This window comes from Gymnogyps californianus, chromosome 17, assembly GCF_018139145.2.
Source record: "Gymnogyps californianus isolate 813 chromosome 17, ASM1813914v2, whole genome shotgun sequence".
Classification (NCBI taxonomy): domain Eukaryota; kingdom Metazoa; phylum Chordata; class Aves; order Accipitriformes; family Cathartidae; genus Gymnogyps; species Gymnogyps californianus.
Window position 1 is genome coordinate 11,846,638 of NC_059487.1, and position 25,196 is coordinate 11,871,833.

Here is a 25,196-nt window from a genome sequence, read left to right on the forward strand (position 1 = left end):
AGCACCCGCCGTCGCCTCCTGAGAGGGAAGAAAACCGCGGCGGCGGCGGGTGGGGGGTGTAGTCAGGTGACTCCGGCGGGCCGCCCAAGATGGCGTCGCGTCCGCGGAGCCTGAGGAGGAAGGTTTACTGGTAACCACGGCGTGGGGCTGCCCCCGCAGGCCTCGAGTGTACGCGTGCCTCGGGAAGGGCTATGATCGTTCTGGGCTGCGTCTCAGGCGCTCGTTAAAGGCATAGCCTGCCTAGCCATGGCTCTGAGGGAGCTGAAAGTTTGCCTGCTGGGGGTAAGTGTTCTGCGGCCGGCTGTCCGTGGGGCCCCGGCGCGGGCCGGGGGCGGCGGGAGGGAGGGAGCCTGCTGAGGTTTGAAAGGCTTTTTCTGGTAGTGGAGAGCCTCTGCGTGAGCCCCGAGAGGCTCTGAGTGTTGGGGCTCCTCTAACCGGGCGAAGTGTGGGCCTCGCCCTCGCTGGAGCTGCCGGCGCGCCCTGGCTGTCCGGCCCCATCCCCCTGAGGAGACCGGGCGGCCGGAAGGGCCTTCCCCTCTACGGGGGGAGGCGTTTTCCAGAGGTAAATATGTCTCCTTTTTTTTGGATGTTTTCATTTAAAAAAGAAAAGAAAGAAAGCACGAACATCCAGTGTATGCTTCCCTCATCCTCGCAAGCTGCTTCGGGCTTGGAGTTCACAAAATAAATAAATAAAAGCACCTGAAATCAAACTCGCGGGACAGGGGGAGGGGCCTGAACTTTTTATTTTAACAACATATGTAGGCTTCGAAAGTGCCCTAAGTGTTGCAGGTGGTGGAAGAAAGAGACTTCAAGAAAACTGAAGCAGAAGTTTAAAAAAATCAAGGCTACAAAGCTGTGTGTTGGCTTGATTTGGTCTGAGGGCTTCACTGGGGAGCCTCACATTGAATAGGTGGAGTTGTCGCCACCTGTATCTAAATCCTATGTTGTACAGAGTATGACTAGCAGAATTATTTTCTGCTTCTAAATAGCCAGATTGCCCTTCAGAGGGGAAAACTGTGTGTTTCTATGCTCTTCGTGTTATGAAGGCATTTGGGGTAACTACTAGCTACTGTTTGCATTTACCCGACCAGAGAAACCTTTTGTCACGTAAGAAGAGGAGAATAAGAACCCAGGAAAACTGGTCCTTGAACTTCTGGAGCCAGGAACAGCATCTATGTTTCTCTTTTTAAGATTTGCTCTGCTTGTTGAGACTGCAAACATTATAAAATACAGAGCTGAGATAATACGCTTTTCCTTGAGAGGAAAACAACTTGAAAAGATAAACACAAGCATACATACTGTACCCAAATTTACTACAATATTCAGAAGATTCAAGAAAATGCATGAATGGTGTAAAACTTCATTTTCAATGAAGCAGTTCCTCAGGTTTTTTTTCCTTAAAATTTTAATGACTCTGGAGATGTAAAGCAAAAAGTTTGTCTTCACCTCTTTTAATTAAATGACAATTTAAAATGTCCAGCTGCTACTGAGAACAGTTTTACTGGTAGTTTGTTGAGTTATTTCACTCCTAAATATGCCTTCTATATATCTTTTTTTTTTAACTGTGGAGTCAGTGGTGCAAATACATACATGACCCAGAATTTTCATATTACGTTTCCTCTTTTACCATTTATAGCTCTGTAGAGTTGCATTAGAAACATGTTTCAGGTGCGTCACAGAAGAAATTCAAGTCTTTCATTAAGCAGGGTGGGACGGCATTAGTCAGAGGTTGAAATGCGTGTGTCACACTTATACAATTTAATGTGCTCCATTGGCTTGCAAAGATGGAGTACCATACTCAATTGCTGTATATTTTACTAAAAGTGGTAGATAGTCTTTCCCTACTCCTGGTCAAATGCAATTTGGGCATAGCTTTGGGGAAAAAAAAAAAAGGACAAAAAAGTTTGAATAACTGATAATAAGCGTGAATGCAGATTTTTATAGTCCTTCATAAAAACATCTTAACAATTTTGTTTAGAAAACTGTAACTTATCAGAGACCCTTTATTTTTCTACTAAATGAATATAATACCTGAAGTGTTTCAGAATCTAACTTCCCTGAGATTCTCTGCAGGAACGTGTTATTCATGCACAGTGTATTGCAAGATTTGAGAACAAAAAGAATCATCTGTTTATAGTAACTAATGTCTCTTTCAACTGTTGCTGTTCTTTTTTTAGGACACTGGTGTGGGCAAATCAAGTATCGTGTGGAGATTTGTAGAAGATAGCTTTGATCCCAACATTAACCCAACAATAGGGTAAGAAACTAAATAAAGTAAATGTGACTTATTAAAGAATAAAACCAAATTGTATGAATATATATTTGTACCTCCTGAATAGATCACTTGAGGATTCTTCATGTGTGGCAGCTAAATGTTGTAATAAACATGACTGCAGCCTTAATTAGCTCATGAGCTACCTTAGGAAACATAGGAGTGTATTTGGCACTCCTGCAGCTTCCATTTTCACGTGTAAGATCTGGACCCATTTTGTATTGTTAATCTAAGCTAACAAAATCCTGCTAGGAGTCCTAGGTTATGAATAAATTACACTATAGACGCTTCTGTTAAAGGAACAACATGTTTTTCTCATGCACTACTCTTAAATTTCAAAGTCTAATTATTATGCAACTACATGATTACTTTTTAAAGTTGTGGGTTTTTTTAGTCAGGTACAATAACAAGTCTCCTAGGTTTTTGAAGGTAGTTAACATACTAATGCAGGTTGTAGTTCTTCATGAATTAGTTCTAATGTTATACATCTATATGCAATACACACACACAAGTAACTGATGAAATTGTTAATGCAATTGGTCTCACAGGTAAGGATATTTGAAAGTTGAGCCTCACAGTAGCAATGTTACTAAGCTCAAATCTTCAGATGGATAGAAGGAAGGGCAAGCATGAGGAGTTCTTGGAGTGGTTGGGTCTGTTTATTTCTTTTGCTGTCCTTCTTGCTTTGCAAGTGTCTTATGGGCTGCTTTGCTCAGAAGCAGTTTTTTACTTATGGGAGGACATGACCACTTGATGCTGAGAAGTGTGTGGGGGGGGTGTCAATGCAACTTCCTGTCTCCGGTGTCACACAGGCTCTACTACAGCTTTGACCAAAAAAAAATCCTGCTGATAAAGATCAGCTGTGCCTCATCCTGTCCTAAAAAAATGTGGTTCCTATGATACCTCTCTCTCTTCCCCCCTACACCCGCCACTTCTTTTTTTGAGTGTAAATACTGGTATTGAATTGCAAGATATTCTGTAGGAAGTATGCTTTTGTTTAAATTTCCCTGTTAACAAAGGTAGTATTTGAGATAGATTGTTAAGTAGTTTTCTTACATCTTCAAGGGCTGAACATTCTTAGTTACGATCAAATTAGCTACAGTAGAGGCTCTTTTTTGGAGGACCATGAAACTGATGTGTGGATAGTAGTCATATTTCTGTTTGCTTAAGTGAGGGAGCAGGCTGTCTTAAACATTGAACTTTCTATACAACCTGAACTTAAGACCTACTACCCATAGTGATATCAACTGCAAGCAAAACTTCTTCAGGTGGACACTATTGAAAGATCCAGTTGTTGTTCTTATTACCTGAGGTGTTTGAGAAATTGGTAATCCATCTTCATTCCTAATCATCCAGGTACTTTTAAAAACAGAGTCTGTCAAATAGTTGACTAATATGGATGGTGTCTACAGTGGCCCAAATTTAGCCATTGTGTTGATGCATGCAGTTTCGGGGGGGGGGCGGGGAGAAGTGGAATTTAAAGTCTACGTAACTAGTAGGTGACCAGGTATAGTAACACAGACTTAGGTTTTGCAAACGTGAGAGGTGCCTATTTATTTGTCTGGGATGCTCTGTTCTGTAGTTAGACATATGTCACCACACATCTAGACTACATGGGTTAAACATTTGAGTAACCCAGTATGGAATTTGCATTATGTCTCCAATCACATGTGAACTGCAGTCTCCTCAAGTCTGCTTTCAGATTCGAAATTCTAAAATACTGTGCTTGATGGCTTTAGGCGCTGCATGTCTGCAAGACTGTCTAAAGCTGCAGAGCAAAGATTGTGATCTGTGATGCTTCTATCCTGGCAAAGTAGAATTTTCTATAATGTGGAGAAAACTCAGGAGAGGGCTTTGTGGTGGTTTTTTTCTTTCCTCCCAGGGAAGGACTGAGACTGGAATGAACTTCATCAAATCTTGTTGTCTTCCCTCCAAAGTCAGTTTCTTTTAATCTGGTAGTTTGCTGACTGTGTGGTGTGTGGGTTGATTTCTCCCCCCCCCCCGCCCTTCTCCCTCCAATATAGCACCTATCTGTTGAAGGCAAGAACCCAAACAGATCACACGCATGTGTCTTCCCAGGGGAACGTCTGTAACAGATACTATGTAGTAACTTAAGGTGCTGTTAGAAGATGCTAGCCATTGTGGTAATGAGGCTAATGTGTAGAATAGAATTTGTCTTCATGGGTTTAATGACACTACTGGGATTAGTATACTTTCTTGAAGTGACAGACTAAAAATCTTATCTTTTAGCAGTCTTAACAAAGTCATTCGTTGGTCTGAGGACTTGGTAGTTTGCTATAGTAGTATAAATGAATCAAAACTTGCCCAAATGCAGGGACTGTGTGAAGATCCAATAAGATACAGTCCCAAAATTTTAAGCAAATTCATTTGGAAACTTTTTCTAGACCTTGTGTTTATTTCCTAATTGAGACTAGGAGGTGGAAAGAACAAAGTAAGGATTAGAGAGGAGTTTTGAGCATCTTACAAAACTAAAGCTGAGAATGTTTCTACATTTACTCCTGGGTTTTTGAGTTCATGAGATACAATCTTATGTTTCCTGTCCTGTTTCCATTCCTCTTAGAATTATCTGAGCAATCATACTTTGTTGTCATGAATGTTCATCGTTCGGGTTCAGATATGGGCAGCTGGAGAAACCCTGTCAGAGTTCTGCAACTTTTGTCCTCTCGGGATGATGAGGACACGGTCTGCTTTGCCTGACCAGCATGTATCTCTAGGTACTGCAGAATATCTAGTCTTTCATTATAGCATCAAAAAGGAATTATGAATGAGTATAAAACTACTTTCAGGTGCATCTTGTTCATGTAGTTATAGTGCTTGCTTGGCTGGGAGAAGCAGCTAGGAAATTTAGTAGGGATAATGCCTGTTTTCTTACTAGAAGTCATCGAGGATAGCTCTAGTTTGGAGGCTTTTGTGGACCCAAGAGGGGGTTGTCTTTGAGCTGTTTGTTGTTGGGTTTGTTTTTTTTTTTTAATTGATGTCTTTCACAGTGAAAGCTTCCACTTGTCAAAGATTTTCAAGAGGCATTTAACCTCTATTGTCAGCTACCGTTTGGGATGTTTAGTTGTGATGTGAATTAGAGCAACACAGCTGTTCAGTTCAAATTGGCTGTACAGGAATGTTTGGGTTTATAGAACCAAGTAAGATAAATTTTCAGTGAGAATCTGTGATTTAGGAAATTGTTTCCGTATTGGCCACAGAATTCAGAATTAATGCTTAATTTGCAGCAGTCTTAAGGAGGTGGAAGTCTTTGCTGTGCTTTACAACAGATACTCCTGTCACTTTATTTTCCATTACTCATTGCTAGAATACATCATCTAGTTAACTGTATTGAAATGCATTGCAGTTAGACTCTTTTTAGGGATGCTGTAACCTTATATTTGGCATCTTGAAAGCGTAATCAACTTTGGAGATTGATGTACTATTTGGCAAACCATCTGAGCTTAAGGAATGGGGAGAAGGTTACCTCTTAACAGTCGAAAGCATTGTGTAATTGCTCCCTTTCCTTTTTTTAAATGTAGATAGCTGTTTTGTCCTCCTATAACATTGAAACATGACCAAAGACTCCAGTTATATTAACTACAAAAGTGTCATGGACATCATTAAAATCTATGCCCTGGTGGTACTTAAGATCCAAGATAAACTGAAGTTCAGAGTCTTGGACTCAGGTATTTAATGTTGTTGATCATGCTGAAAGACTCTTGCTCTCTGACTCTACAGCAAGCTTAGTGTACTGTAAGAACCTCCACTACAGGCCACCTCCAGGATCCTATCCTGCGTCCTGTCCAAAACTGACAGTAGAACAAGTTTGGAAGTCTGTAGTATTTTCAAGTGACAGGAATTAAGCATACAAAAGGTGTTCAAGATAATAATGTAGGATCTCATATGCTTAAAATAATTATGGCATCTATAGTTCCTATTCTACAAGGGTTTGAATTCAGTGGGTGGCTTTTCTAGTAAAAAAATGTGCCTACAAGTAACGTATAGCAAAGAACTCCCTCTTGTAAAAGATTAGGTCTCTGAATTCCTGTTCTTGTGGGAAATACACTGATTCATGCAAAGTAGATCAAGTAAAGCACAAAAGTACTTTACAATATTTTGCAATATTTTACTGTAAAACATCTAGAAGCTGGGGGGAGCAGCTGGAGCATAGGACGAGATTTTTTTGTTTGTCTTCTGGAAGTGCAAAAGCCTCTGGAGACTGAAGTATGTAATGACAGACAGGATTTGGGAGCTGTACAGAGTGCAGACAACAAGCAAGTTACTCATTATTGATTTCTCTGTCACCTTAACACCTACCAATAGTGATACAAATCTCCCATATTTTATTCCCAAGTATGGACTTACCAGCGTTTATCTGAATGTTAGTACAGAGATAGAAAAAGCTGATACAAAGGGGAAGGATTTGATCTCTTTCCCTCTGGAAGTTTCCGGTGTGCACTTAAGTGATTTGCTGTGATAATTCCTCCATTTAGGAAGAATGTTGTTAAAAAGGCTGACCTTTCTGATTTTTTTGGTCGTACATCCTTTATTTTTATCAAAAGCTTATGAACAATAAAAGCTTATAACTTGCATTTGTGTTCCTTCTGTTTTGTTAGTTGAATTTCATCCTCTGAAAGGAAGTTTCATCCTCTGAGGCCCTTTGCCTCATCAATTTCAGACTTTATGTATTAAAATTTTCATCAGTTTTTGTGTGTGTATGTGTGTAAAGCACTTTTATTGGAATGTAAACCTTTTAACAAAGTTCATGGTGGTAATGTTCTAAGAACGTATTTATATTCTGAAAAGCATAAGCTGTAATTTTTTTCCAGAGCCTCATTTATGACCAAGACTGTACAGTATCAAAATGAGCTGCATAAATTCCTAATTTGGGATACAGCTGGACAGGAGCGGGTAAGTAGAATCAATATCTGTGGTGATAGTTCTGACTAGAGTTTGGGTTGCTTTTCAGCCCTGCCCCTGAAAGTCACCATGTGATCTGGTTTTACAAGCATGTATTAGAACGTTTGTTTCTATCAAGATATGGGTGCTGTAAATGTTTTTATTTTTCATTGTTATCATGGTTAAAGTACAAAGTTAGGGATGATTTCCTAAGAAGAGGAGCTTACAAGACAAAAGACTGGGTTTAGATTCACTGAAAGGGAGTGCCATTTGAAAAAAAAACAAGGCGGGAGGGAGAAGCCAGCAGCTGTCTCTAGTACCATTTCTAGTTGAGTTTTAAACATTCAACTGCAGTATTTGCAGCCAGTGCATGAGAATCAAAGTGAAATGAATGATCATGTTTCATAGTACAAGGCAGGCCCTGATTCTGGAAAAATATACAACTGCTAACACATTCTGTTAGCTTCAGTGTTAGGGTTATTAATGTGAATAGGATGTGGGTTTAGGCTTTCAAAAGCAGCATTTCAAGCAATGTTACGGGTGATAACTGATCTTTTATTATTTTGTAAAGTTTTACTTCTCAAATCTGATAGTGTTAGAAGCTAGGTCAGGAAATCTATTTTGAAATTTAAATTTTAATTTGGTAGTTTGGGGTTTTGATCTCTGCAGCATGCATAGTTCTGAGGGGAGGCAACAAAAGCTTTCAAGAAAATGACTAGTCAAATGAAATCACAGTTAATTAATTTGCATGATTTTTTACTTAGAATTTAAAAGGAAGACTTTGCCAGTTAGCTTGCTTGTTTATGGGTTACTAGTAACAGTGGTAGAAATTATAGTAGCTGTATTAACAGTGCTTATTCTTGCAGTTTCTTGACTGTTAACTACTGGCAGCTGTCAGTTACTTGTGATGAGTTTATTTAGGATGTGAGCTAACTGTAACAAAGGTAGACACCAGAGCTGTCCCCAGTAAGAGTCAGTTTGATCAGGCTGGGTTATTACTTTAGGGTAATAACTGGCAAATGCAGCTGTACTATTTTTCAGGATTGGCTCAAGAAACAGAGAGCCCAAGCAAAAAAACAACCAAACAAAACCAACAACAAAAACCCAAACAAAAACACCCCAAAAACCAAACAAACAAAACCTTGTAAAGGCTCAGTCATCCCTGTTAAGAGTCACTTGACTTTTTGGAGTCCCGGTGGAACTGACTTGCTAGCTTTTTAGCTTGATAACAGCCTTCATGGCTAGAAAGTAACTCAACTATATTTGTATTGCATGTCAGTGCTCTAGATTTTGAATGACAATTTATTTCCTTCCAGCAGCACCATATAAAGCAAACTTATGTTGTCAGGGATGTGTCCCAGGGATTATGTCCAGTAGTATCCATGTTCTCAGAAATATCTGAGTCCTTCCATTACTAGCAGTCAGTCAGCATTTGCTGTAAATAGTTTAAGTGAACATCCTAGCTCATTCTGAAACGTTAATGCTGGAATGTGAGTCTTCTGAGAGGTAGGGTATGAATTTTGAGAGGCTGGTACTCTTAAATGGAAAGCTTTATAAACATGCCTGCCACAACTTTGCAGGAAACATCCATTGCATATTAGCATTCCATCCTGTTCACTTTAACTGTGTTTGCAAGCAATGGGAGAACGCCGTAATTTGGATTCAGCACACTACAATCTGAGGAAGCATCTCTGTACACAACTAGCATGTTTCTTGTCTTTCTGTTTTTAGACTTTGAGTGACCTCTTTAACTTTCTTCCATACAAGTTGCCTGATATCTTTATTGAAATCAAAAAGGGAAAGATGTCTTACCTGGGCTCTGACCCAAGAGCTGTGATATCTGTGATGCTTATGTTCCACACCTGAGAGGAGTCACTATGAGGCCCCAATATATCCAAGGAAACCAGTGAAATGGGAGCAGGGATATTTACTTTGAATCTTCATAGATGTTTCTTTCTCCAAAACAGAACAGCACTATCACTACTAGTCGCAAACGGTCTGTATACCTGCCTTGCCCTGGAATCTGTAGCACAGTTTTCTGGTTGTGCAAGACATCTGACAATGAATTATGGAAGGGATCCCCTCCATGGTGATCTTGAATACCAAAAATGTCCACACCATTCTTGGAAGTAAAATGTCTCTGCTGAGCTATGGTGCGTAATGCACAGAATTTGTAGGCCTGGCTTCTTGAGGAGCATTTGCTATTTTCCACTTCAAAAGCCCAGCAGCGAATAGTTCTACACTACACTGGGCAAACCCTTGTTCTAAATGGCTTCAGGGAGTGGCTGGCTAGCTTCGCTCCAAAGGTGGAAATGTGCACTAATTCACTTCACACAGCTCATTTCCCTACACACGCGGCTTATTTCTTCTACACTGAGTAAATTTGATAGGCGATTACTTACAGCAATTAAGATTTTTGCCTTCTTGCCTAACAATTTTGACAGTTTCTCTGGATAATTACATTATGTCGTCTTAATAATTCTGTCAAAACACAAATTGGAGGCTGGAGGGCAAGCTGAAGTATTTGGAAAAATAGCAAAAGGAAAATTCAGTGTTTCTGGTAACATCTGTTTTGTTAATGTATTTTATCTGCCGACTGCTCTTAGGTGGAAAAAAGTATCTAAGTGTTAGCAGGCAGGAAATGAGAGTAATACAGAATCAGCAAGTGAAAGTTGGTTTATTCCCAAGGTAAATAGTCAAATAATCAAAAAGCCAGGTTGCAACCAGTCCAAGTGGTGGTTTACCAAATATGTTTCCCTTTACATTTTAGTACTTAGGAGGAAGAGAGGGATTATGTCCCAACATGAACTGAATGCCTGCCCATGTTTCCCTTTCCCACTATTAAATATTTTTATATTCTGAACTTTGTGTTCAAAATCCTGTTTTCAAAACAGAATTTGAGAGCCAAATGTAAATGGTCTGGAATTCTGCTTTATAGCAAGATTTTTGTGATTTATAATATTGCTCTCAGTTGAACTGTACTAAGCAAAAGCAAATTGGTATTATTAGAATCAAATAAGCCTTTATGAAAAACTGTGTTCTATTCATGATTTTTACCAAGTAATAAGATGCACAAAAGCTCTAAATTACATATGCTTACCTCAAAGCAGTACATGCAGTTTACTCTGTGCTTTGACTGAGAGTTTTGGTTGCTAGATTAGTTGTCTGGTTCTTTTTAAATTGGCAGAATAACGCACTGTTTTTAAGAATGCTTGATTGATATTTTTGATGCAACTTCATCATGTGCTCTATCACTTTTTTCAGTCCTGGATTCATAACACTCTGCCCATGCAAAGGTACAGGCCCGGTTTATACCCTGCAAATGCACTACCAACCAAATATGTCTGCTGTAGATTTAATTCTGAAAATTACAATAAAATTACTGTAGTCTTTTACTGTCTAGCATGTTCCTTAAAGGTCTGTTTGCAACAGGTCATGTAGTTGTGGGCTTTTGCAGTTTTTAGTTTTAAACACGCTTCTAACTTTTGAGGAAAAACTTAAGTGAAATTGCTAAAGCCACAAGTTAGATTACAAAGAAACCAACATTTCTAGCATTTAAGAGTGCCATGACTGATCCATGGGGCTAGAGGTTGACACCAACTTCTGAACGTTTCAGATCAGCAGTAATATATACTAGTTTTCATGAAACTACCTTTTGTCCAAAAGCATGACTGTGTGAAAGAGGAAGAAGTGAGTTGAACTTTGACTATTTTCCCCTTGCTTGGTGTTTAAAGTTGAGCATATATCCTGTGGATTTGTGTCTGTGTATAAACTATAGTCTTTTAAATGGGAGATTCTAATCTAGTCAAAATAAGGTCAAGTTTGACTTCCTGCTTTTTGCAGTAGGTGTGCTGCTAATCCCTAAATTATTTCTTGGTTGGCCTTTGTAAAACAATACTTTCATGGAAGTTTACGTACTCTACTGCACAGCCTCTCTAATTGTAAAGAAAAGTTTTCCACTAATGTGAATTTTAAAGCTGTTTTCACTTTCTTCAATAATACTAATGAGGAAATCATGGAGGTCAGTGGAAGATCAGATTCATATAATGTATGGTGTCTTTCTTTCAGTTTCGTGCTTTAGCCCCAATGTATTACAGAGGGTCAGCAGCAGCCATTATAGTGTATGACATCACAAAAGAGGTAAGAAATTTGATCTTGACCCAGCATTACAATTTCTGGATTTTTTTTGTCATGGGCCAGTTCTGACTCTTCCTTCTGTTTGTTTTTTTTCTTCTTTTTTTTCCACATCAGGAAACTTTCTCAACATTAAAGAACTGGGTTAAAGAGCTTCGACAGCATGGACCTCCAAACATTGTTGTAGCTATTGCAGGAAATAAGTGTGATCTTAACGATGTAAGGTAAATAACTGTTGACGGTTTGGAGGTTTTCACTTAAGCTCATAGTGCTAAATGTTTTAAGATTTCAGAGCAGGTGAAAGGTATAGAGCGATTTAAGCTGTTTTGCACTAGCATTGTAGTTTCACAAGGGGTCTGAGCTGTTTCTACTGTCAGAAGATTTGGTTAGTCTGCCCTTGGACAGTCTTGCCCACTTCCTCCCCTGTGTTGGTGTGAGTACGTGTGTGATTGGGCAGTAAATCAGGCTGTAAAAAGGATGCGGATTAAAACTAACCATTTAAAAAAAGGAAGACTGATCCAAGTGTATTTATCTTTCTCGCACCATGAATGCTTGCTGGCATAACAGAGGTGGGATAGCAGGGTTAGGAATGAGCAGTTTACAGGGAGACAGGATTACCTTTTCTGGTGGCAGTGCCAAGTTACACAAGCCTAAACTGCCTGTGAAACTGCAGTGTAATACAAGCTGTTTACCTCACTTTATAAGAAGTACCCCTGTCAGTCTGTAGCACCTCATTTTGTTAGGAAAAACATCAAGCCTGTTGGAAAGCATTGTGTAGGTTTTTCTGACTTGCTTGTTCAGGTGCCTTCCTTCCCTGCTTAAATATTGGGGTGGAATTGGCTGTGGCTGAAATAGTTGCAGGGAGTGGGAAAAGTTCTTGAGAAACTTTATGAACAGCCAAACTTTCAAGAAGGCAGGTACTAAAAACAAAAGAAGTCCTTTTTTATTGATGTCCTAGTTAAATAAGCCAAAATTCAGAAAGAAGGTGTGTGCAAACTTCTTGTTTTTAGATTTCATTGGAAAAGGTACCACAGCTGGTGTCTCAAAGGAGACAGATGGTTATGTGTTTAAAGAACCACTGCAAAGGTGGTTCTTAGAAATTGTTAATATTAGAGCTCACTAGATAACTGCTATATAACTTTTGTTAGAAGTAGCATGTCTCTTGAAGGAAATACTGCATAAAATTACTTAGACAAATATAAGGCATGCAGTATTAAGTCTCACACACTTATTTCTTGGTGCTTAGGTGGCGTCATAAATTATGTAAACGTTGCTATTCAAGCGAATGAGCAAGATTCCTTGTACTTTAGTCAGGGGCAATATTTGAGTTACTGATCCAAAGTCTGTGCTTTTGATATCCTAAGTCCCTTGTTCGTGAAAGTAGCCTATGTTTTCTAGAAATTGTATGTAAAGTGATACGATGTGTAATCCAGTCTTCTCCCCACCTATTGGGGTTTGATTTTTTCATGTTTAAGGAAACATACTTCATTATCAACTTGCCTACTTAGGGGTGCAGAATAACTTTTTCACTTCTTGGCTCTGTTGTTGTGTGTTCAGTCTAAATATGTTCCTGTTTATAGCTACGTCTTCATGCTTCATGTAAAGTAAATGCTATACTAATGATCTGTGCAGTGTTGTGAGGTACTTTGTTTTGTAAACAGCTGTAGGAAATCCACTGGATTAGTGGAACTAATGCTTTGGGATCTTTTCAGTACGTCTAAAACTGTTGTGTGTGTGAAGAATAAAGCACCCCCTAATGATTGATTGCAGACCTACACTTAGAGCACTCAAGAAACAAACTCCACTGTAATGTTGTCAGGTGGATTAAGGCCTTGTTTAGTTTATGATTGTGCTTCAGTGATGCTCATACCTCAAGGCAGGGAGACAGCATAGAGTGAAAAATGAGCATCAACTTCAGGATGAGCGAGCACTGTGATGCCAAATGGGTAAAATATAAAATACTCATTTAATGAGACACTTAAAAGCTTAATCTGTCCCTTAAGATTTTGAATAATGGGGTTTTTTGCATTCACGGTTTTTTCTTTTCTTTGTTTTTCCAGAGAGGTCATGGAAAAAGATGCTAAAGACTATGCAGATTCGATTCATGCAATATTTGTAGAGACAAGTGCGAAAAATGCAATAAACATTAATGAACTCTTTATAGAAATTAGTAAGTATTTAAACAGTTAATGTGCTTTCTTCTGAAAGAAGTTCAAGTAGAAATTTGATTACTGTATTACTTTTTGTGCTATTTAGGTGAGAGTATACTGACTTAAATTTGTTACAATCAGACACGAATGCAAACTGCAAAATGAGCTGTATAAATTTTTGGTCATCTAATGATCTCTAAATATTCCTTCTAGAGATTTTAAGCCTACTGTGATGCTGCTGGATAAATAGCAAGCAGGGCACTCGTGTCAGAAGTCAGTGTCATCTTACTGTATCTGTTATTGAATATTTCAATTGCTACTTCCAAGGTTATGGAAGGGAAAGGAAATGGTATGAGGAAGGTCCAACCTTTATACAGCTGAGAAGAGGAATTAAGTTCTCACTCTTAGCGTTTGTACTTAGTCTAAAACGGTGCATTTTCAAAAATACAGGAATTCATAAATGCCAGATTACTGCATGGGAAATAGCAACTATTGGGTGTAGATTTTCCACAAGTATTTTTGTGATACCTTGGGATTTTTTTTAATTAAATTGCAAATCTTTTCGGTCTCATTCATGGTGGGGACAACAATGACAATTTTTTTGTGTGTGTGAATGAGAAGCAGACAGTATTCCAAAGTTAATTCCATGCAATATTATTTGCGGGATATGTTTCAGGCAACAGCACCAATGTGCAGGTATGTCAGCCTGTTTGTGAAAAGAGGACAAACAGCAATCCATTTGTGTGTGTGTGTGCACACTGCAGTTTAGCTTTGAATAACTACAGAAATGTTAGACTTAAAAAAAAAAATAGGGTCCCTATAAGCAGTTGAATATATTGAAGCTGATGTAAACAGTATGTGCTGTAGATTAGCTTCCTGATTTACTGACTTAATAGTTGCTCTCTAAAATTGATCTTGAATAAACTATGGGGAAAAAATCATAAATTCTCCTCAGAAAAGAATACTCAACCAGGAATAGTCAATTTTAAAGACTGATTAGATGACTAAAGCAGCTATCTTTATAAGCACTTCTGTGCTAAGCCCGATGCAGGTGATCTACTGTGGAAATACAGGTCAAGATGGTAGTTCTCAATGAAGATATTCCAGATGGTATTGCATCCTGCAGAGTATATTCTCGGGGTGCTTTTATAGCTTCGCTTTCCGAGTCTAGATTAGCCTGAAGTGTAAACACTGCACAATTAGCTTAAAACTGCCTCTACTCTTCTTTTGTGGAACCATACCTCTTACAGATGTAGTATAGACTGTTAACTGCCATCCTTCTGTTATGCAGGAATGTTGTCACTAATGACGTATGACTAATTGAAGACATATTTTTGTATACAAAACATACACCGAATGCTTAGAATTAGTTTCAAGTATAATGTTTGCTATGAATTTTTTTCTGCCTCCTTGTAGGTCGCAGAATTCCATCAACTGACACCAACCCCCCATCTAGTGGTAAGGGCTTCAAACTTAGAAGACAGCCATCGGTGACAAAGCGCAGCTGCTGTTGACTGATCCCTTAGAAAATCAGACTTGTTTATACAGTAGGTGGTCTTGGAAGTTAATAGTTCACGTTGGGTTTATATTATCAGTCAGATCTTTATCTGCTGGTGTTCATACACCCGAGGTCCCACAAAAATGGACCAGTTCATCTGACATCTGTACATTCGCAGAAAAGACTGCAATTGTAATGTCAGCCTGTTTACTTACAAAAAGTGTAATATCTCTTGCATTCAAAGGGAATCCATCATCACTTTTTTGGCCTTGCTTGAAAGGAAGGTGACTATATGGATGGTAGAACTGAAATGTTTAATAGTTTTGTAATCAAGATTTTAGGGGTGGTTTTTTTTTTTTGTAAAAAGGGAAATGAGCACTTTTGTGGGACTTGGGGTGGGAGGAGTCTGGAAGTTAGATGTCATTTCTTCCTTTTCTTCAGTGAGCCTTATTTTAAATTTCATTGTAGCTAATCCAAAGTACGATGGGATAGTTGATGTGAGGTGGCTACAAAATAAGCAACTGAAGACAAATAATAGGCAAATCAGTCCATCCAGTCCCCAAATCCCATTTGCACTTTTTATTTAAAGATGATATGCGCCAGGGGTGGGGACACAAGCAACAGATCTTAAACCACAGACAATCTTTTTCATGCTGACTTTAATCACTTTAAGGCAAACTGATATGCTTATAGGCATCTTTTTGTTCCTACGAGTTTTTTAATATTAAGATGTTGATTGAAGAAAACCTAGTTGTAGTTCTGACTAAATTAAGTGGTTACTGACTAAAAGCAGATGCTGTAAACAGATGCTGCCAGTGGTTCTGATAAGACCTAAGTTTTTGGGGAAAGCTTTTAATTGCTTGGCACGTGTAAAGTGTTCATATTATATTTATGAGACCAGTGTTTAAAGTATTATAAATTATGTAAAAACAGTAAAAAATAATGCAATCTTATACACTCCTTCCATTCCACACCTATGGATAAACTCCTGGGGAATCTCCATCAGGTTTTTTCCCTGCATTTTAGGTATTGTCACTGTGAGTTCATCCAGAGGCAGACTGAAGTTCTTTCCCTTTCAGTTACATTTGAAAGGGCCAATAGAGAATGCTGTTGGTGCAGCATGAGGTCTGCCTGTTGAACAAGCTTTCATCTGTGGTGCACCCAGTCTTTCCTGTTTTGGGCACAAAAATACAAATAGGAAGTAACCTTAAGACATGTGGTAATGTAGATCGTTACCTCTTGGTTCCTGGGCTTTTTCATCTGTGAGGGTTTTTAGCAAATCAGTGTTTAGCTTATTCTGTATTGATTTTAGTACGCTTTCAATTAAACTATAGGTTGACCATACCCATTTGTGCTATTTTATTTATTTTTACTTTTTGTTTCCTATGAGCACTAGTGAGAAACTTTATAGTTTTGAAGAAAAAGAGCTTAATAGACTTGAGTATATACTAAAATACGCTATTTAGCTTTAGTATCAAAATGAGGTCATGTTGATGATGCTTATTCTTTGTTTGTAATCTGGTTTTCTGTCATCTCAAGTATTTTCTCTGAAGGAAATGTAGAAAAGTTTGTAAGAAATGAAAGGACTTGTACTTCAGATTAGTTTGTATTAGTGAAAATTCTTGTAGAGCTATTCTGGAGCAAAACAGGTGAACTATTACAGTGAGATTTTGAATGGGTCAGTATGTTTTAATGAAATTTGGTGACTACGTTTTTATCACGCCTTTTACTTGGGCTGCATTGTCAATTATGCCTTCTTTGCCACAGTTGTACAGGCTATGTGTTTATAGAGAGCCCAAGAAGTATATCTTCATCAAACGAAGGCTGTTTGAAGCCCCTTTGAAACATTGGTCCTTAACAAAGCATCTGATAGTAGAGACGGATTTGTCTTTGGTGTTCAGCCTGATATATGATATATTTTTTTCTGTCACTCAAAGCAAATAAATTATGAACAGAAAACATTACTCCTATAAAATGCTTGATGGAAATATAATCAGTAAAGAAAGAACAGAGTAAGCTTGCTCTTGGGTATATTTTTAACTATAAAAAAGCAGGTTAGCAACAAAAACTTTCACAGTGGCAGTCATGGAAATCCCTAATTTCTTTGAAATATCTCAATTCTTACTCCCAGCAAACTTTTAAAAAGTAAATTGTGTGGTTATCTAATTCAACTATGTTTTTAAAACATTTTGTGTTCACAGTGCTTCAGAAGTCTATTCTATACCAAGATACCAGGTGCTTTAGTATCTTGACTGTGATACCGAAAATACTGCTTTTATTAAAGTTGGTTAGTAATAAATCTGGAAATTCTTGAACTTGGAAAGATCACAGTAGGAGAAGGAAAGTCTCAGATATTGGGAATATCTTTCATGTAGGTTAGTAGACAAAGGAATTTCAGACTTTCTAAATTATTGTTATTGCCTGTTAGCATGTGGTAAAAATGGAGTTTAAATCTGTGTTTCAGTGAGATAACAAAAATGGTTTAATAGTATTTATCCAAGATTTATTGACTTCGGAAGAAAATACTGGACTCTAGGCAAGACTGAGAGCTAGGCTAGTATTGAGATTATTGTAGTTCTCTCCAGTCAGGGGGGAGATCCATATAACTTAGCAAATCTTTATGAACTGCTTTCTGATTTATCCTCACCTATTTGCTATACACCAAAATTAGACTTTAAAACCAAACAAAAAAACCCCACCCCAAAACACTAAAGCAGCAGCAACAATCTGGCCCTTCTCAAATGTAGCTAAGTCTTAACGCCTCAGACTCCTTTTGTTTTGTTACCAATCTGAGTGGAATGCCAGCATACTTCATATCCTTTTTGCAGTTCTGATCTTGAATTACTGCAGTTAATGAAGACATGGAAATAGCCAGTGTTTCAGATTGTCCAAACTGCAAACACTGAAGAGAGGCTGCTTTTTAACACATGCCTATTTAAAATGACAGACTGTTGATGTAAGTTCTTTTGAGCCAAGATAACTGTTTATTGATCAGTTGGCCCTGGCTGAAAGCTGGAATGCAGTCTTTGCTGGATGAGATGCACATGTTCATTGTTTCGTTTTTGTTGGAGAAAAATGGTTTCTTCTGTATTAATAATTTGTTAGGCCATCTGCTTTCATCTTGCACTAGGCTTGCTGAAATTGATTGTTTTCTCCTAACATAGCTCCTCTATTTGGAGATACATTAGCCTTTGAGCGTCTGGAGCGCTGATTATCAACCATTCCAGCTAAATTTTTAATAACTTTATTAAGAAGTTGTTGAAAAAGCTCAGGACTGAAGTTTTATTCCACTATGCCTTTCTGTTTAATGAATGGAGCTCATCATAGAGACTAGACTTTCAGATACTCTCAAAGGGTATTTTTGCTGCAAAACAAGTTTGGAAGGGTAAAGTATCATGTATGTAAAAATGTAAGGAGGTGCATGTCATATCATTAATCTAGAGCATTTTTTAACTGACAAAATATGACTATTTCAACTTCTAAACAACACCAGTTCTTTCCCACGGAAGTTATAGGTTTGTACAAAAGATATAATTTGATAAATGTTTAGTTCTTAAGCTTTGGAGCAACTTAAATGTGCTCCCCAAGTTTTGGAGGGTGTCTTCATCCGACCCTCTAAATTACAAGTCTCTTAGCTGACTTGCCAGGCTCTTGATCTGTGCTGTAAGTAGTTTTGTAGTATCTTTTATATACATGCTAAAAACTGGCATACTAAATGCCTAAGTACGTGAAATCTGGAAGTTTATGTTTAATAACAGAAGCATCTAGTGGTCAAACTACTGAAAATTTATAGGTGCTTTGAAAAGTTCTAAGAGAATTCTAACAACTTTTGCTGTTGCCAAGAACATAAAGACTTTGTTTATGTTACTAGATCCATGTTGAAACAAAACAAATCGTTGCACTTCAGATCCCTACTGACATCAGTGAGATCCTTCCTTTAAGTGCTACAGGATCAGACAGTTAATAGTTTAGAGGGGCGTTTTATGCAGACTTGAGTCTTTGTGTTGGTGTACGTAATACCAATTTGTTACCAGCCTGCTCAAGAAAGATTATTTACATGCTTGGGAAGAGAGTAAGAGGAGAGGAGACAATGCCTGCTTACTGATTTGGAAGTCTAATCCTTTAACCTGGTTGAGAGTTGTGGGATTCATTGGGAGCTGTCTACTTTCATGGTTAAAGCTTCATTTTGATTATCAAAAAAATAATTCAGGCTGAATATCTTGAATGGTTTAAAAGTTGGCCTCAACAAGATTTTTCTTACAATGTTAATCCTAAATTATTCCTTAACATTAGTGTTAATTTTCAGTATAACATATTGAGTATTAGTTAGAAAAGGAAGCTTTAGCAGTGATGTTTGAATGACTTTCTTGTGAAACAGTCTTTAGTGTTTATTAAGGACGGTGTAGTCTATTTGTGGTGTGCTATGACACCCATCTGCAAAGACTATCTTGGGAATTGATGATTTACAGGACAGAAGCTGTCTGAACTGTGTAGCTAGTCACCCTGTAGCGAACCTCACTTATAAGCAGCAATAGCTACATAGAAGTAGAAAAAAATCATCTCAAAGATGAGGAGAACCTGAATAATTCACTGACTTAAACTTCTACACTGCCTGTTCATTTTCTAAAAAAACTTCATGTATCTCTCTTAAACATTTTAAACCTCTAAAAAAAGAGGCTCTTCTGTTCGTGGACAAGAGAGAAGGACAAACTTTCTGAACATTTTTAGCAGGAAGTTGGTTTACAGCGACCTGAGGCTGTTTGATTGCCACAAGTCAGTTACTTGAAGTAGGAGGATTGTGTGCTTGGAATTAAGCTTCTAAAAAATCTGCACAAAATTCTGTAAAGAAAACTGTTAAAATTTTATGTTCAGATCACATTCCTAGTAATAGATCATAGCCCTAGTAATGGTAGGTGACAGACGATTTATAGAAGTAAGATGTTGGTGTGAATTACCAATCTAAGATAGAAATACAGATTCTAGTATAAAAAAAGTCACGTCAGCTGTCCTTTTCAGAGCTGTATGGCTCCAGCTTTTCAAAAGAAATATGCTTGAAACACATCTTTGTTTCTCATACAAGAATTCAAGTGCCAAAACATACTTCCCTAAAATTATTAGACCTTCTGACACCAGTGTTTGTTTCTGAAAAATCCCTTCTGATATTTTGGAGGTCCCAAACATTTGAATGCAAACCCTTTCTTGGTCAGCTAGAATCAGAAATGCATGACTTGGAAAAATCAAACAAGCATTACCAAACTTTATCCATGAAGTGTCACAGATGACTCTTTCAAGGGATATAAGACTATCCTGAAACCCAAGAGTACTGATGGGCTTAGCCTCTGACATGTCAAAATGATCCTAGGGTCAGCTTTTTCCTCCTTCCCCCTACCCCACCCAACCCTGAATTTTTAACATAGTATTGTCAGAGTGTATGTGCTATAAACAGCTATTTAGAAATACTTAGAAAAGTTCTAGTGGCTTAGAGTTATTTGGTGCTTTCTATTTTACGTGGAAAATCAAGGCAGTAGGATGGTTTGTCTGCCTAAAAATTGGGACAGCATTTGCTGAAACTGCTCTCTTTCTAGAATAAAGACTTCTTACAAGAAACAATTTTGCTTTTCCCATTACATAATCCTGCAAGTTGGGGTTCTTAAATTTTTACTTAAACACTAACAATGGATTTTATTCAAGGAGCTAATTACCTTTGTAAAGGTACTCTTCTTTTAAGAAGGTTAGGCTTTTCTTTGCTTCATTTCTGTTAATTTTTTCACATATGTATTGTTGAACAAACCAACTGCTACTTCTTTTTCAAATGTTGAAGGATACAGACGACTCTTTCTGTCACGCTCTTCATCTGTGTGTGATACTCCATCCAGTTGTTGCACTTGGATATGCTGTAACTCTGACACCTTGATTGATTTGCTGCTACTATCTTGCCTCACTTTTACTCATGTTACAGTATATATTTCCTATTAAATCCATTATGTTTTCTTGACAATTTGTTCTTTGTTTCCTTATGGGATTTAGCCAAGAATAGGTGGTGAGTGTCTTTTTCTCCTCAAAGGTTTTAGAAGTATCTGTCACAGCGGCAAATATTTGTAAACAAAATGGTAATTCATTAGTACAGCCTTATGAAACTGTTGTGAAAACATAGCAGCTGAGACATGTATGACTACTGTATTATGCCACACCACATAATGAAGGCTGAAAGCACATTCACCTGGGGGAGCAAATTATTGTAAGGCTCTAGTAACATGACACTCTTCTATATTTTAACTTCCTTTTTTGTACTTCCTATTTCTGAATATTGTGTATCCAACATTGAAATTGTGAGACAGCGAATTGATTTAAGACACAGAAATGGGTCGCATTTCTGTAGCTGTAAGACACTTAAGACTTCCTGGCAATCTTCCCCTTTGTACTCCCCATCCCCAGTACAATGAAGAAAAAAAGAAATAATTCTGAAGGTTTCTTCTAAACAAGAAACTTTGCATTTGCATTTGTGTATTCAGGGCACAAAAATAACCTGATATGCATATAGCTCTTGCAGTGTAATAAATGTTTGCCTGTAAAATTAAGCATGAAGGTTAACCTTTGTATCAGCAATTCTTGTCCCTCTTAAGAATGTTCTGCCTTTTCATAGGATTGGGTTAACCTGTTACAAAGGTTGACAGGTCTGTGCCTTCTTATTATAGTATCTCTTATTAAAACAAACTTAAGCCGCTCAAAGTTACAGAGCATTTGCAGCACTGTAAACTGCACAAATTTACAACCATTGCTTCACTGCATGAAATGTAGTCAGATTACTAGTAATGAAATATTGTAGTGATGAATTCCCAAGCTTATGAATGTTTTGAGACTTTTTTTTTAGTCTTCTCTTGGGCTGGTCCTGAGAGTTTGTATAGGTTTGTCTGTATTGTTGGTTTGTAGATGCTAATGAGGAAAACCAGGCTTTTGTTCTCTCCTTTTTGTTTGAATTGTTATACTCCCATATAGTGCATAGAATGCAAATAAAGAAATGTTGATTTGGCATAATGTAAACAGCCTTTTCAGCCTAAGCATTCATAATAAACTTTTATAGTGTAATAACATGCTAAATCACTACCAGTCTGATGTATTGTGCGGGGAAAAAAAAAGGTGTAAACATTTTATTAATAAAAAGCTTTGTTTATAAACGTGCTGGCTTTGTTTATAAATGCTTCCAAAATTCTCAACATCTTAAAAAATAGTCTCTATAACAATAGGATTATAGGAGAGGAATGTAAGCAATACCATGGCAGAAGTGAATCTAAGTGATGATTCAAATAGCTGTTTTCCAAAACTACTGACTACTGGTCATTCAGGAACTGAAGCTTTTCCCTGGTTTATGTATACACAGACAAAGGCAGAAGATGAACTTGTACAAAGAAGGGATGGGGAGAAACAGCAGAGAGAATGCAGCTTTTGTGTAATGCTTCCTTTCTTTGCAGCATGATGTCTGAGAAACTGCAGGCCACACACAGTCTTGTCAACCAGTGCAAGGCCTGACAAATTCTACCAGGGTCAAGTTATTTAATACATTGCTTTTAGCTTAGACTGCATGAAATGTAAAATTCTTGACTACTTAGGCCAGGTTTCTGTCAATCAAAACTGTAAAGTGCTTTTAATATCTGCATAGTGTTGTGGGGGCCTGTCATGCTGGGAAGGGATCCTTTCTTAAAACAACTGCTTTGGTAGTTATGTAGAGCACAAAAATAGGGAGTTGGCTACAGTTACCTCACTTGTCTTAGATAATGCTTAAAAGATGTAGTTTTCTTGTTTCAATGTGTGATGCAAGTCTAACATGTTCAGTTAATAGCAGCCTTCAAAAGTGTAAATAAGCAAAAAAAATCCTGTTTCTGATACTGCTATTTCACCTGAAAACGTTGGATACAAGTTTCTACTAAACAACCGGCTGCAGTTCATATGCAGGAAACATACACTGTCATCTTTTTAACAGAGACCTGGAATAACTTAAATGTATTGTTCAGTACCTGCTATTTTTAAGTTATCCTCTTAGATGTGTGTAAACTGCTTTTGAAGAGTGTCAAATATGTTTGTGTAAGGGGGTATGAATGTGCATTGGAGAGAACATAAGAAGGGTAAACACAAGGAATGTGCTAGAATAGAAAAACACATTTACATGTGTTTGCATAGGGAATCTAGATAACTAAATGCAAACAATCTAACTTGCACACACACAATATGAGAGAATGTTTTACTTGGATCAAGTCTTTCATAGCTTTCAAGGTAAAAGTTTTGCAACAGATGAAACTGTTCTTTAAAATTGTTCCAGTACAAAGCTTTCACGTGCTCTTCAGAGCTTCCCTGTAGTGTTCATCCCTATTTTCTCCTGTTAGTCAAAACCCCACCTTGGCAACAAGTTGCCTTCTAGTCTTGTCTTGGCTGAATTGTTATTAAGTGAGGGTTGTTTTGTGTAATTGGTAAGGATGTAGTATTGCAGGTGGCCTTCATGCATGCCTATTTCAGTGAATCTGATCTGCACAATATTAAATGTACACACATTATTTACATATAACAAAAACCTGACAACCTACATCCATTAGACGTCATAAATTTTCAACTTAGAGCATTGTTTACTCTATAAAAAACTTCAGCCTGGATGAAAACATGGGTGAGTCCTTCAAATACAAGCAGGTAAGTTCAGAGCTGCCAGTTGCGGTAAGATGATACAACTTGGCAAACCCTTTAAGATGTGGATCATCAAATGCTTAAGGGTGTTCTTTGTGCTTCTTTCAGGAAAAGTAGAACTTGGAAAGGTCTGGGCAGCAACACTGAACAGTTGTTTACTTTAGGGTTTTTTGTTATGTATGACTATATGTTGTATAAAGTTTCCTCTGTCTTATTCCTCACTGTTAGTTTCCAGTTAACTTGGAGATATGTATAAAGCTTGTCTTTTCTACTAATTACTGGACTGAGAATGCCTAGCTCAGCGAGAGAATCTGTTTATAAAAATAAAACCTAAGAGATTAGGTGAAAGAAGATAACCTTTCCAGAATATCAGCCAAAGAAAGCTCTACTCCAAAGTGTAAGTGAACTCAATTATCTCCTGATTTGAGATCTAGTAATGTTATGAAATAATCTGTAGTTTATGCTATAAATAAGTGGGTTATTGCCCTACAAGTAGCAAAAATAATAAGCCAAGAACATCCTAGGCTCCAAATCTAATTAACTAAGCAAAGTAGAATAGCAGGGACCTGGAAAAAAAAATGCACTGCTTTATGACATTCTGTGACCATCTTTTCTCCTTAATTCCTTTAAGGAATTTAAGGAAGAGCAGCAGTACATTATTTGAGCGTGTTGCTGTACGTTGCTGAAGCTTCTAAAAATTAGTCCTGATGTATTGGCTAGAAGGAGTTAGCAGGTTTCACTTCCATTATGCAAAACCAAGAGTTGTACTAAATACGTATATGGGTTTGGTTTGTTTTGGCATGGAATGAAAGACATCTCGGAACAAAAACAAAAGATGAAACAGGATCGGAGGTGGTTAAGCAGATGAGCTGAAAAACAGGGATTATCATGCACAAGAACAGCTGAAGTGTTGAGATGTGGTATAAATACTGCAGATGTGCTTAGAGCATTGAATGTCATCATCCTGTTTAGTGGTGGTAATTTCAACATACACATCAGTCATTTGCCATTGCTTCTACTGCCAGAAATGAGAACAACTCTGTTGTTACAAATTCCAGATCTTTTTAGCTACCTTATACATTTTTGGCAATTAGGAAGTAAAACAACATTCACGATACAAAGAACTTGTGTGAGGGTGAGGTACGCTGCATCACACAGGTTGTATTGGTGCAATAAAATGAATTTTCACAATGTTTTACCATATTTTTATTCACCTCTTACCTGTTTGCTAATCAGCCCTGATTAGGACTTAACATAACTGTATGTTTTGAGTTGCTATTGTTTGGAAGTTGATGTCAATACACTCGCTTTTTATTTGTGCAAATGGTGTCTCCTTCCGAAGTCCTGTATGTCTAAAGTCCAGTTGCCTAATGAATACTTTTTGGTGTATAGAAATCACCAGTTTTTAAGACCAGCATCTTTCTGCTGGTAATGTGGGTGTCCTAAACTCCTGCTTCATTCTTACCTCCTGCTGACTTTGACAGGTTACAGCAATGCTTTATAAATTCTTAGGCACTTCTAGAAAGTTTAAAACAACATGAGGAGAGAGGGGAGAAGAAGAAAGTGTAGTGCT

The 25,196-nt window shown here is 37.7% G+C and overlaps 1 protein-coding gene across 1 annotated transcript; it reads left to right on the forward strand.

Moving 5' to 3' along the window:
- Positions 1 to 50: 50 nt before the first annotated feature.
- RAB22A (RAB22A, member RAS oncogene family) lies at positions 51 to 22,132 on the forward strand. The gene is made up of 7 exons (XM_050907076.1): positions 51 to 282; positions 2,178 to 2,257; positions 7,102 to 7,183; positions 11,240 to 11,311; positions 11,423 to 11,529; positions 13,366 to 13,475; positions 14,872 to 22,132. Exons 1-7 carry the CDS (start codon positions 247 to 249, stop codon positions 14,967 to 14,969), a joined length of 585 nt encoding a protein of 194 aa, XP_050763033.1. The 5' UTR covers positions 51 to 246; the 3' UTR covers positions 14,970 to 22,132.
- Positions 22,133 to 25,196: the final 3,064 nt, after the last annotated feature.

What these genes read in the sequence shown, in the direction of transcription:
- RAB22A (XM_050907076.1), top strand. Translation starts at nt 247, where the DNA reads ATGGCTCTGAGGGAGCTGAAAGTTTGCCTGCTGGGG. An exon ending in TGTGATCTTAACGATGTAAG is followed by an intron (nt 11,530 to 13,365) that starts GTAAATAACTGT and finishes TTGTTTTTCCAG; the next exon opens with AGAGGTCATGGAAAAAGATG. An exon ending in TGAACTCTTTATAGAAATTA is followed by an intron (nt 13,476 to 14,871) that starts GTAAGTATTTAA and finishes GCCTCCTTGTAG; the next exon opens with GTCGCAGAATTCCATCAACT.